Consider the following 12849-nt stretch of genomic DNA (forward strand, 5'->3'; position numbering starts at 1 on the left):
ACCCCTCAGAGCCCCCAGGGAAAAGATTGTAAGTTATTCCCTGGGGGCATATGGGGGAACAATGTATTATTTATTTTTTGGTTTAGACCAGGGCACTTCGTATCGAAGAAGTTGTCGTATAAACTTCGTAAGGGGATCATTTGATTGGAAATTGGAATGGCTAGTGCCCTTTTTAATAGTTGAAAGTGATTGGAGAGCAACTAAAACCCATTCCACGCCCACCATTTCCCCAAACACATCCAATCAAAATTTTGAGACAGACATTTTGTTCAACGTAGTTGATTTCCAGATGAAAATTATATCTTTGAGGAGGACACTCCACTCACAGCCCTCAGGGCAAGGGTTGTAAGTAATGCCCTGGGGACATATAAGGTTTTTATAGAAAGCCTGTTCATATAAGCTTCGGAGAGGGCTCATTGGATTGGTAATCAGACGCTCTTGTGTTCTTTTTAAGATTCAGTGTGATCGAAAGGCGTATTGTCATATTGTCCCGAAATGCATCTAATTTTAATTTTGAGATGGCTATTTTATTCAAAATGGTATATACGAGTATCATATAACAAGGCCTTTGGGGTTGAAACAATCCCCAGAGATTAGGAGCAAGGGTTGTCAGCTATGTCCAGGGGTATTTAAGGTTTTTATTGAAGGGATGGCTGATTAACTTTAGAAGAGACCCAGTCTTTCTCCCTGAAAAAGACTACCGTCAATATAAAACGAACAGAAATTAATTAAAAAAAAATTTTCAACAAAATAAGTCTTTAAAAAAAGTAAAGAACTCCATTAAAACAAAATGAACAAAAAGAAGATTCAAATAATCTACCAAGAATACAACTACCACAAATCAGTACTAATAAATAAAGGAAACCCAAAAAAAACAGAAATTAAAATAATTTCGAATCCAACTCAAAACGACCGAAATTTATAAGAGGATGGTTCTAAGCTCCAAGTTTTCTAAGAGACAGAATAAAATATGCGCTTTGCTGAAACAAATTCTTTTAAATGTTTTCACTTTTCTAACTTTAAGAAATCAAAAGTCAATTAAGATTTTATGGAATAAATATCAGCATGTGTATATTAAACTGACAATGCAGATTTTTTTCAGTAAATTCATTAGATTTTATTTTTTTTCAGTAAACTACAAATTATATTCTGGCTTTTAGAAGGCTTGGTGTTTAGAGTTTAAAAAAAAAGTTGTTTTTTTTATTAATAAAACACAAGTATCGGAATTTTTCATAAAGAGAGCCGAATTTCCCGTTATTGTTTAAAAACGATCAGAAATTCAATTAAAAAAAATAAGCTTTTTCAACTGAAAGTAAGGAGCAACATCAAAACTTAAAACGAAAAGAAATTATAACGTATAATTCGAGGGGGAGTGAGTGAGGTTTAATACATAAGTACCAAAATTACTTCTCCCTACGGAAAAAAATCAAATCAAATTCTCAAATTTCGAAAGCCTTATTTTCCACGGGGAGGGGTATTTTCCGGGTGAGGGGGATGTTTTCACGGGGGGGGGGGGGTATTTTATGGGGGGCATTTTCCGTGGGGGGTATTTCCCGCGGGAGGAGGGTATTAAATCTCCGTGGGGGTGGGGGGGGGTAAACGCCTAGAACCGACAGCATTAGGTGATAACTTGCAATTTCAACAAACAAGGACTAATAGTAGGGGTAGTAGCAGCAATAATAGTAATTCTGATGTTGATAAAAATTTATTGAAAAGCTTACTTGCAGTCAGGTTTGGCCCTGCAACTATCTGCAAGTGTGTGACATCCAGGAGTTTCGTCTACACGTGGAGGCTTCCTTGCACATTTGGGATGTAGTCTCTCTTGTGCCACTAAACAAGCATCGTTCGGATTATCTGTTTTTCTAAAACAAAATATTTTCACTTAAGATCATTACACAAACTATTTGCGATTTTTAATAGAGAATTCAGAGTTTTGACAGAAAAACAAAAGAAAGAATTGAAAAGAGAACAAGTAAAAGAAGAATGAAACTCTAAAATTAAGCCGAACAATTTTAATGACAAAGGAAACAAAGAATCAATTCGGATTAAAAAAAAGTATAGTTGGCAGCAAAACTGAACAAGTTTTCTCCAACTGGGATGAAAATGTGATAATTCCGTCGGGTTTATCCTGGTTCCCAAAATTTAATTCATTTCTTTCGCTAATATACCATTTTGGGGTAAAATCTTGGAACATCATTTTCGAGGAGTTCTCGGCAATTCTATTCTTTTAGAAGTTAGATAAGCGTTATATTGTTTCTATCTATATTATATTTCAGATGAAAATTTTAAGGGAAATTTATCAGGATATGTGTAAGAGCAATGGCATTTTCATGTTTTTCATTTGTTTCGTTGTTGTTTTTCTTTTTTAAGAACACGCCTTTGAAAAGTTGTTAAGCTTTTCCAAAGAAATTTGCAAGTATTTTTAGGCTCTGGATCCTTTCAATTACTTTTTAGTTAAACTTTTGGTTTAACTTTTATACTAAGTTCAAAAATGCAACCAGAAGTCTGTTGGCCCCTCATGGTTGCCACATGGTAGTGTTTATGTTTTAAAAATTATTAAATTACGAATTCAATTACAAGGGTGGCTATGGGATTGACCACAAAGGCACATTGAATTCCATATAGTTAATACTTTATAACTGCCTATGAAATATTATATCACGAAGAAGATTCTAGCGGAGACATCATTAAGTTTTAAACGGTAGTGTACTTCGCAACAAAATAAAACAAAAATGCAAAAATCTAAGCTGTCTAAAGGACAACACATGGCAGACCATTTAAGAGTCGGATTTGTATCATAGGCAGCGCGCTAGCGCTGCCTAAGTAAAGAACGATGTGGGCACAATGTGTTTTTTTTTCTTCAGCCGGGCACTTCGTATCGAAGGAGTTGTCGTAGAAACTTCAAAAAGGGCTCATTCACTTGGAAATTGGAGTGGCTACTGCCCTTTTTAATAGTCGAAAGCGATTGGAAGGCTACTAGCCCCCCCTCACGCCCATCATTCCCCCAAAAACATCCAATCAAAATTTTGAGATAGCCTTTTTATTCAGCGTAGTTGATTCCCAGATAGAAAATATGTTTTTGAGGAGGACACTCCCCATGAACCCTCGGAGCAAGGGTTTTAAGTTATGCCCTGAGGGCATATAAGAACGATGTTGGCACAATGTACTATGTATTATTTTTTTCCATTAGAGCAGGGCACTTCGTATATAAGGGTTCGTCGTAGAAACTTCAAAAGGGGTTCAGTCGATTGGAATTGAGGGTTCTAGTGTCCTTTTTAATAGTCGAAAGTGATTGGAGGGGAACTAGCTCCCCCCCCCCGCCCACGCCCATAATTCTCCCAAACACATCCAATCAAAATTTTGAGATAGCCATTTTGTTCAGCGTAGTGGATAGAAAATATGTTTTTGAGGAGGACACTCCCCCACAATCCTCAGGGCAAGGGTTTTAAGTTATGCCCTGGGTGCATATAAGGTTTTTATAGAAGGCGTTGTCGTAGAAACTTCAAAAAAGACTCATTCGATTGGAAACTCAAAGGGCTAGTGCCCCTTTTAATAGTCGAAAGTAATTGGAGGGCCAATAGTCCCCCCACGCCCATCATTCCCCCAAACATATCCAATAAAAATTTTGAGATAACCATTTTGTTCAGTATAGTTGATTTCCAGATAGAAAATTTATTTTTGAGGAGGACACTCCACCACGACCCTCAGGGCAAGGATTATAAGTTATGCCCTGGGGGTATATAAGGTTTGTATCGAAACCTTTGTCGTAGAAACTTGAAAAGGGCTCATTCGATTTGAAATTGAAAGGGATAGTACCCTTTTTAATAGTCGAAAGTGATTTCATGCGAACAAGTCCACCTCTGTCGCCCATCAGTTCCCCAAACGCACCCAATAAAATTACTTGGATATCGTTGTTGATCAGTATAGCGAAGAGTTCTAGTACTTAGTACTGTTAGGGGTCCTACCGCTTCCCCAACAGTCCTCAGGGCAAGGGTTGCAAGTTATGCCCTGGGGCATTTAAAGTTTTTATTGAAAGCGTTGTCGTAGAAACTTCAAAAAGGCTCATTCAATTGGAAATTGACAGGCTAGTGCCTTTTTTAATAGTTGAAAGTGATTGGATAGCGACTAATGCCCCTCTCACGCCCACCATTTTCCAAAACACATCCAATCAAAATTTTGAGATCTTCATTTTGTTCAACGTAGTTTAACGTTTTGGTAATTAGGTCTTTTAGTATGATAACCCCCTCAGAGCCCTCAGTGCAAGGGTTTTAAGTTATACTCTGGGGGCATATAAGGTTAATATAGAAAGTTGTTTTATAAATCATAGGCAGCACGATCGCGCTGCCTAAGTAAAGAACGGGGACACTCGAGAACGAAACAAGAAACGGGACTAAGTAAAGAGGAGGACACTCCCCCACAACCCTCAGGGCAAGGGTTTTAAGTTATGCCCTTGGGGCATATCAGAACGATGTTGACAAAATGTACTATTTATTAATTTTTCCCTTTAGAGCAGGGCACTTCGTATCGAAGAAGTTGTCATAGAAACTTCAAAAAGCGCTCATTCAATTGGAAATTGGAGTGGCTTGTGCTTTTTTTAATAGTCGAAAGTGATTGGAAGGTGACTAAGACCGCTCTCACGCACACCATTTCCCCAAACGCATCCAATCAAAATTTTGAGATAGCCATGTTGTTTAACGTAGTTGAAAGTTCTGGAAATTCGGTCTTAGTGGATGACAACCATCCTAACAGACCTTAGGGTAAGGGTTGTAATTTATGCCCTAGGGGTATATAAGGTGTTTATAGAAAGCGTCCAAAAGGTCTCATTCGATTGGAAATCGGAAATCCTAGTGCCCTTTTTAATAGTCGAAAGTGATTGAAAGGCTTGACATTTTTATAGTGAAGATCGAAGTGGGTATAATCTATTAATTTTTTTGTTGTTGTTTAGACCAGGGCACTTCGTATCGAAGGAGTTGTCGTAGGAACTTCGAAAAGGGCTCATTCGATTGAAAATAGAAAGGGCTGATGCCTTTTTAATAGTCGAAAGTGATTTGAGGGCAACTAATCCCCCTTCCAATCCCACCCTCCCACGCCCATCCTCCCACACCAAGCCTCCCATTTCTGCTCTTAAAATTTAACCAAATCAAAATAGCGTAAGTGTATCCAAGCTATCTAAGAAAGTAAACAGATTTTTTTGCTAATGGTATCAAGTTTTCCATTTCAGGTCAACTAGAGGAGGTATGAAACTGAATTAAACAGTACCATTTTTGTCCAGATTTTTAAAAGGGTGTATGTTGTTAAAAATTGCTGAAAATTTTTCTCTAGCATACAAATAGCAGGCCAAACTATAAAGTCTTAAAAAATGAAAAGATTTAAAGTATTATTTTCTTTTTCAATATAAAACAAACAGAAATTGATTTCAAAAACTCTTTCCACAAAATAAGTTTTTCAAAGAAAAGTAAAGAACTCCATTAAACAAACAATTGAGCAAAAATAAAATCAAATGATCTACCATGCGTGAAACTACCACAAATCAGCATCGATAAATAAATGAAACCCAAAACGAACAGAAATTACAATAATTAACCGAGTCAAACTCAAAACGAGCAGAAATTAACATAAATTGGGCGCAAAACCCCTATGCCTTCCAGAACAAAATGCCAGAACCCTATGCCAGAACAAAATTTGCACTTTACTGAAAAAATAACAATTTTTAATTTGACTCATTACCTTGCACATTTTTGTGGGTAACTGTAGATGGGGTTGGTTGTTCTTGATTTTTTTTTTCTTAGAAATGTTGTTGAAGTTTGCTCACAATTTTGTTGGTGATAGTATGGTTGGATCAGGATGTCATGGATTCATTTTCTTCTCAGAATGTGTCTGTCAATAATATTGATTTCTATCTCACTATAAATGTTTATCTCAGGATCACGTTGTTTTTTGGAGCTTTGCAAAAAAATGGTGGCCAACACATGATAGTTTTTTTTTATGCTGAGGGAAACAAAAAGCAGGCAGTGTTCGAAAGAAGAGTAAAATCTAAAATTTTCTTTATTTTTCCTAAATATATCCTAAACTTTCATAGACATTCGGGCAAAATATTCCTCAAAAAATAAAACAAAACAAAAAAGACAAAACAAACCAAATAGATCGGTATTTTAAAATTAATATCTTTTCTCTTTCTTTACGAAGAAAACAACATATTGATTTTATTGAACAGACTGGGAATCTATTTTGTATGAACAGATTGGAAATTAACACTGTGATCCTTATAATTTGTCATTTACTTACTGGTTTAACATTATCAGCTTGGATACACATAAGGTATTTTGTTTCAAACCACATTCCTCTCTACACTCCCTGGAACTGAATTTCGATTTAATACCATTATGTGGTCACCCTATGTCACAACCTTTGATGCACGTAGCGTCTTTTGAGTTAGTTTTTGACATGAAACATTTTTGATAAGTTGATTGTTTTCTAGTTGGATCTTTTTTTCTAATATGCATATAGGCGTAGCTAGGGTGATTAAAAGAGTTGTCACACATAGGAAATCTTGTGTCACTCAGCCTTTGGAAGCTTTAAAATTTAATGTAAAACTAACCTTATAAAGAATACGGTAATTTTTTTCCTCTTCCTATATCCGGATAGCTGCCTTCTCCCCTCTCCTACAGAATCTTAAGGTACACAAAAGACCTTTACAATCTCGTTAGGAGAACTCATGCATCAATACTAACTATATACTCTCTTCTGTCTGATTATGTTAAAACAGTAAGTAAATGACAAATTATAAGGATCACAGTGTTACTTTTTGGCACGAGGATCAAGGCAAGGTCATTTTCCTTTTCAGTTTTAGGTTAACTATTTTGCACGAAATAATGTTTTAATTAAACTCGTTGAACGGGACAAGCTTTCTTTTCATTTGGTACTTAATCTCTGAAGTTTATATGATCACCCCTTACATAAAAACCTTATATGTCTCCGGGGCACAACTGAAAAAACTCCCCCGGGCTCTGGGGTATTTTGTGGACCCTGGATTTTTTGTTATGTGATGTTTGAACTATGTTTAACAAAATGGCTATCTCAAAATTTTTATCGGATGGGTTTCGGGAAAAAAGAGCGTAGGGGGATAGTTGCCCTCCGATCTCTTTTGACTCTTAAAAAGTGAACCAGAGCTTTGAATTTCCAATCAAATGAGCCCTCTCTGAAGTTTATACGAGAATCCCTTAAATAATAACCATATATGCCCCCACGGCATAACTTACAATGCCTGCCCCTTGGTCCTGAGGGGTTGTGTTGACATGGACTTTTTATTATCTAATCTTTGAACTATTTTAAACAATGGCTACCTCAAAATTTTCATTGGATGCATTTGGGTAAAAAAGGACATGGGGGGCTAGTTGCCCACTGATCACTTTTGACTCTTAAAAAGGGCACTAGAAATTCCAATTTCCAATAGAATGAGCCCCCTCTGACGTTTAAATGACCACCCCTTCCATATGAAGTGCCTCTGGGAAAAAAAATAGTAGAAGTTGCACCAAAAAAATTGTTTTTTTGTAATGAACAGTTTGAGCAAGCTTGGTCTGCACACAGGGAAGTAATTTGCAATGGGGCAAGATGCCTGTTTTTCCCCCAGTCGAAATTTAGTTTCTTTAAAAAAAATTTCAAAACTAACATAAGCCTGCATAATTCAGCTTCCAGTGAAACAGGTCAGTTTTCTTGAGTCTATCTTTGCCTTTATGGTACTCTATGGCTCATTTTTCATTTTTAACTGTCATTTTCAATTGATTTGGGAAAATAGGCTTCATATTTGCCCCCCCCCCCCCGCCTAGGATTTTGACGAAATTACGGCACTTTCTGCAGATCATATCCTAGTTTTAGAAAAAATGTAACAGAATATGTTTTACATTTTTTGTCTACTTACTACGTGTTTCGGCTTAATTAGTACTTTTTTTCTGCACTCCAATGTAACTTAAAACGAAAAAAAGAATAAAAAATACAAAATATTATGTTGGGCTTCAAAATAAGGTTTATTACAACTTATTTTCCTACGACAAAATTTATCCAAAGCTTATAAGGAAGAAATCTTAATACACATGCTGCGTGAAAGGCGAAAAAGGAGAATATCAAATTGAACATTTAATAACAGTTCTTTTATAATTTATATTTAAATCCTTATAATTTTGAATTTGACTCATTAGCTTGAACATTTTTGTGGGTAACTGTAGATGGGGTTGGTTGTTCTTGTTTTTTTTCTTCTTTTTAGAAATGTTCTTGAATTTTGCTCACATTTTTTTTTATGATACTATGGTAGGATCAGTAAGTCATGAATTCATTTTATTCTCAGAATGTGTCTGTCAATAATGTTGATTTCTATCTCACTATAAATGTCTATTTCAGGATCACATTGTTTTTTTGGAACTTTACAAGAAATGTTGGCCAACAAATGATAGTTTTTTTTATGCTGAGGGAAATAAAAACTATAAGCAGGCAGTGTACGAAAAGAAGAGTAAAATCTCAAATTTTCTTTATTTTTTAAAATATATCGTAAACTTTCCTAGACATTCGGGCAAAATATTCCTCAAAAACAAAACAAAAAAAAAAGAACCAACTAGATCAGCATTTTAAAATTAATACCTTTTCTCTTTCTTTACGAAGAAAACAACATATTGATTTTATTGGACAGATTGAGTAAATCTATTTAGGAAATCCAACAGAAAACCAATAATTAAATGGACGCAAAGATTAAATTTTTGATAAATTTTTGGATGGAAACGTCAGTGAACGTGGGAACAATGTATCCTCAAGGCCAAGGAAACTAAAAAAAAACCGGCGGAACCAAAACATTAATTTACCAAGAACATCAAAATGTAGAGGTTATCTATCCCCTGTACACATCGTAAGCTTATTCGCACCTGAAAATTACAATTTTATTTTCTTATGGCATTTCAGCATTATCGTACTTTCTGGGCGTTATTAACGTTAACATAATTGATACTGAAAACTATATGTGTCTTGTTCAGTCAGTGAATGAACTAATAAATTAAAAGGAATATTTGATATACAATAATATTAATTGCTGAAAGCTCAAAATTTTCAAGTTCAAGACTTTATTTCGCTGTAATTTTTTATTTTTATTTTCAATGTTATAATAAGTAAAAAAGGAAATATTTATAATATAATAATTTTTCAGTAAAGTGCCTATGACGCAGTAGGCATTAGAGTTTTACAGTTAGGAAACGGGGCAGCAGCCAAACCCTCGTTTGTAGTGTGTTTTGTTCGTTTTAAGCTTGACTTGCATATTCAATTTAAGTTTTACTTGTTTTAAAATTTACTTATTCAACCAAGGAGGCAACGTTATATGATCTTTGAAATATTTTGAACAAAATGGCTATCTCGAAATTTCGATCGAATTCATTTGGAGAAAAGAATGCGTGGGGTGGGAGCTGCCCTCCGACCACTGACTCTTGAAAAGGAAACTAGAACTTTCAATTTTCAATCAAATAAGCCTCCTCCAAAATTAATACGACCACCCCTTCCATAAGAACCTTATATACCCCAGGTTATAACTTACAATCATGCCCCCGAGCTCTGCAGCGTTGTTTCAACCCTACATGTATTAGTATATGATCTTTGGACAATTTTTAACAAAATGGCAATCTCAAAATTTCAACCAGATGCATTTGGAAACAAAGAGGGCATTGGAGGAAAAGTTGCCCTCTGATCACTTTTGACTCTTAAAAAGGTAACTAGAACTTTCAGTTTCCAATCAAATGAGACTCTTCCAAATTTAATACCACCGCCCCTTCCACAAAACTTTACATGCCCTCAGGGCATAACTTACAAACCTTGCGCCCTGGCTCTGGCGGGTTGTGTCAACCCCGGAGGCATTATTATATGATCTTTGGACTATTTTAAATTAAATGGTTAAGTCAAAATTTCGATTGGATGCATTTGGGGAAGAGAAGGCGTGGGGTGGGGCTAGTTGCTCTCCGATCACTTTGACTCTTAAAAAAGAAAGTAGAACTTCCAATTTCTAATCAATTGAGCCCTCTCCAAAGTTTATACAGACACCCCTTCCATAGAAACATATATACCCCTGGAGCAAAACTTCCAATACTTTCTACCAGGCTCTAGGGGGTTGTGTCAACCATGGAGTTTTGTTATTTGATCTTCGAACTACTTTTTAGCAAAACGGCTATCTCACAGCTTTGATTGGATACATTTGGGGAAAAGAGGGCAGGAGGGGAGGAGTTTCCCACCGAGTACTTTTGACTCCTTAAGGGCACTAAAACTTCTGATTTTCAATTGAATGAGACCCCTCCAAAGTTTATACGACCACCCGTCCCATATGAAGTGCGTCTGGAAAAAGATAATAATAAATAAATAATAAAAACGCTGAAGCCTTTAGTATATGCAACGCTATAGCGTTGCCTCTGATCGGCCCGTAGTAATTGGGTTGTAGTAATTGCTTGAGACTGTTGTAGTGCACACAGGTGCTAATACTACAATTACAGAATAGACATATTATCATCAATTGACTTTGATTCATAGTGTATAATATTACCACTACTGACAATCATAATAAGGAACAGTATAGAGCCAAACGAGGATACTTATGGAAAGCCGCAAAACACTGGTAAAAAATTAAAGTTTTTTTTTCTGGCATTCCACATATTTGTAATGGTTTGAAACAATTCTTGGAATAACGCTTATACAGAAATGGGTAAATTTTTCGCAGTTCATATAATTGACTTATAAAGTGAACATACCACTCGATGCCTTTTTTCATGCTTTTTACGAATATAATTATTCCTTCTATCAAAAATTTGAATTTACCCACCCTACTCCCCCTAATGTGCAAATATATACCATGAATTGGAATATACCATGAATTGTCAACGGCAAAGTTTCGAATCGTAAAATTCAGCGCTATTTTTGTCGACGGCATTCGAAAAACTTGAAACGGTAGGAAAACGTTTTATATTTGAGTTACCTAATAAATGAGGTTTGAATTGTTATAAATAAGTATTTTTGGAATATTTTAATCTTGAACAACTTATTTAAAAACTAGTTATATGTTTTTAATCACTTTCTAATAACTTAACTAGTGTTAATAACTTCTTTGTGGGGTGACAATTCAGGGTATATATTTGCACATAAGGGGATAAGGGTGGGTAAAGTTGAATTTCCGATAGAAGCAATTATCATATTCGTAAAAATCATAAAAAAGGCATCAAGTGGTATGTTCACTTTATTCGTAAGTAAATAATATGAACTGCGAAAAATTTACCCGGAAATGACCTTTATTACACTGATTTAGAAGCTTAACAGGCTTAGGTAAAATTTTGGGTAACCCGTGGGCGTCAGTAACCGTGGGAACAATGTATCTTGAAGAACGAGCAAGTTATAAAAATAGAAGAAATATAACCTCAATTCAAGTCAGTTCTATTTCTTAGTTAAAGTCCATATTTGCTGCAGAAAACACAGCTATTATGGTTACAATTACCTACGTTTTCAAGGAGCACTATTGGCCGTAGTACCCTAAAAAAGAGCTGTATATAATGAGACAATAATGTAGAACGATCATGTTCCATGTTATATATTTAACTTGAGCATGATATAATATGTGGTCCTATGAACAGTTGTTAACCGATGAGCTGTAATAACCAAGTGTTAACACAAGTGTGCTATTAGTTATCTTGTTTAATACTCAAATGGAGAGCTAATCTTAGTTACCTTCAGTTATGAAATGTATTTAATTGACTGAAGTACACCACAGGTTGATATGCCTTTTATTAAGGATAATATTGAGCAAATACTCAACATTTTTTTATTGCAGACTTCAGTCAGCTGTAAAGTTTGTTGGTCAGTCTACCTGTAGAGCTTGGGTGGCGCAGTGACACAAGGTGTTGTGCTGAAACCATATTTCCTGATGGTATGTGTAAAGCTACTGAATGTTTTTTTTCTTATTTGGCGAACAAAATTTCTTCTTTGAAGAACTGTTGATTGTTTTCTAATTAGCAGCTTTCTTTAGAGCTGCTAATTATTTAATGTCAAGAATAAGGAGCAATTAAAGGAACTTAAAAATAAAAAAAGTAGTATTGATTTTAAGCAGGAATGAAAAAAAAGATTGAAATAATTACTTAAAACATTTTTACTGGCAGAAGCCATTATAACCTATTCTTTACATAAGATACAGAAGAAAAAACATACACAAACATGAATGCACACATGCATATAGGAATACAAAAAGACAAACTCTCAAAAAAAGAGGAAACAGTAAGTTATTGAGATATACCGACGCAATCAAACAAGAATTCAAAAGTGTTTGCAAAAAATTTCCACTTGAATCATACTTTTCCATCTTTCCAATAACCAGTTAATTTAAAATGAATAATTTTTAAGTAAAATTTCTCAAAATGACTCGGTTACTTGATTTTAGTACCGGACTCTACAATCCTTAGAGGAAAAAATTCACTCTCAAGTAAAGTTTGGACTTACTCCCTTTTAGCATAAGACTCCCTATAAATCTGCATTTGCCAATTTGTTCTTAATATATATTTTTTTTTTGTCGTGCAACATTTGAAACATAATTTAGTGCATATTTCAATATTCGATTTATAATCGTGTGGAATACCGTTTGAAAAAATTGTGTTATTTTTCTAGTTGATATTCAAAGTCAACATCACTTCTCACGTCTGGAAAAGGAAAAATGATACTTCCCTAGAATTCCTAAAACAATACCTGCTTTGTTTTCACTTTTGATATAAATGAGCCTAATGGGGTCAAGAAAGTCTTAGGGGATAAGTGATAAGGTTTTCTTGGTCCAGAAACGGAAATAAAAACTTAAGA

At 35.1% G+C, this 12849-nt stretch overlaps 1 protein-coding gene across 1 annotated transcript in view; it reads right to left on the reverse strand.

Moving 5' to 3' along the window:
- The window catches only part of Gfrl (Glial cell line-derived neurotrophic family receptor-like), a 344955-nt gene that overhangs the window by 72981 nt on the left and 259125 nt on the right, over positions 1-12849 (reverse strand). The window contains exon 9 of the mRNA XM_089102448.1: positions 1722-1862. Coding sequence (XP_088958574.1) covers positions 1722-1862 — 141 coding nt within the window. The remainder of the gene's footprint in view (positions 1-1721; positions 1863-12849) is intronic.

The sequence above is a fragment of the Artemia sp. Qi Xiang Cuo genome, chromosome 16 (assembly GCF_049724085.1).
Source record: "Artemia sp. Qi Xiang Cuo chromosome 16, ASM4972408v1, whole genome shotgun sequence".
Taxonomy (NCBI): Eukaryota; Metazoa; Arthropoda; class Branchiopoda; order Anostraca; family Artemiidae; genus Artemia; species Artemia sp. Qi Xiang Cuo.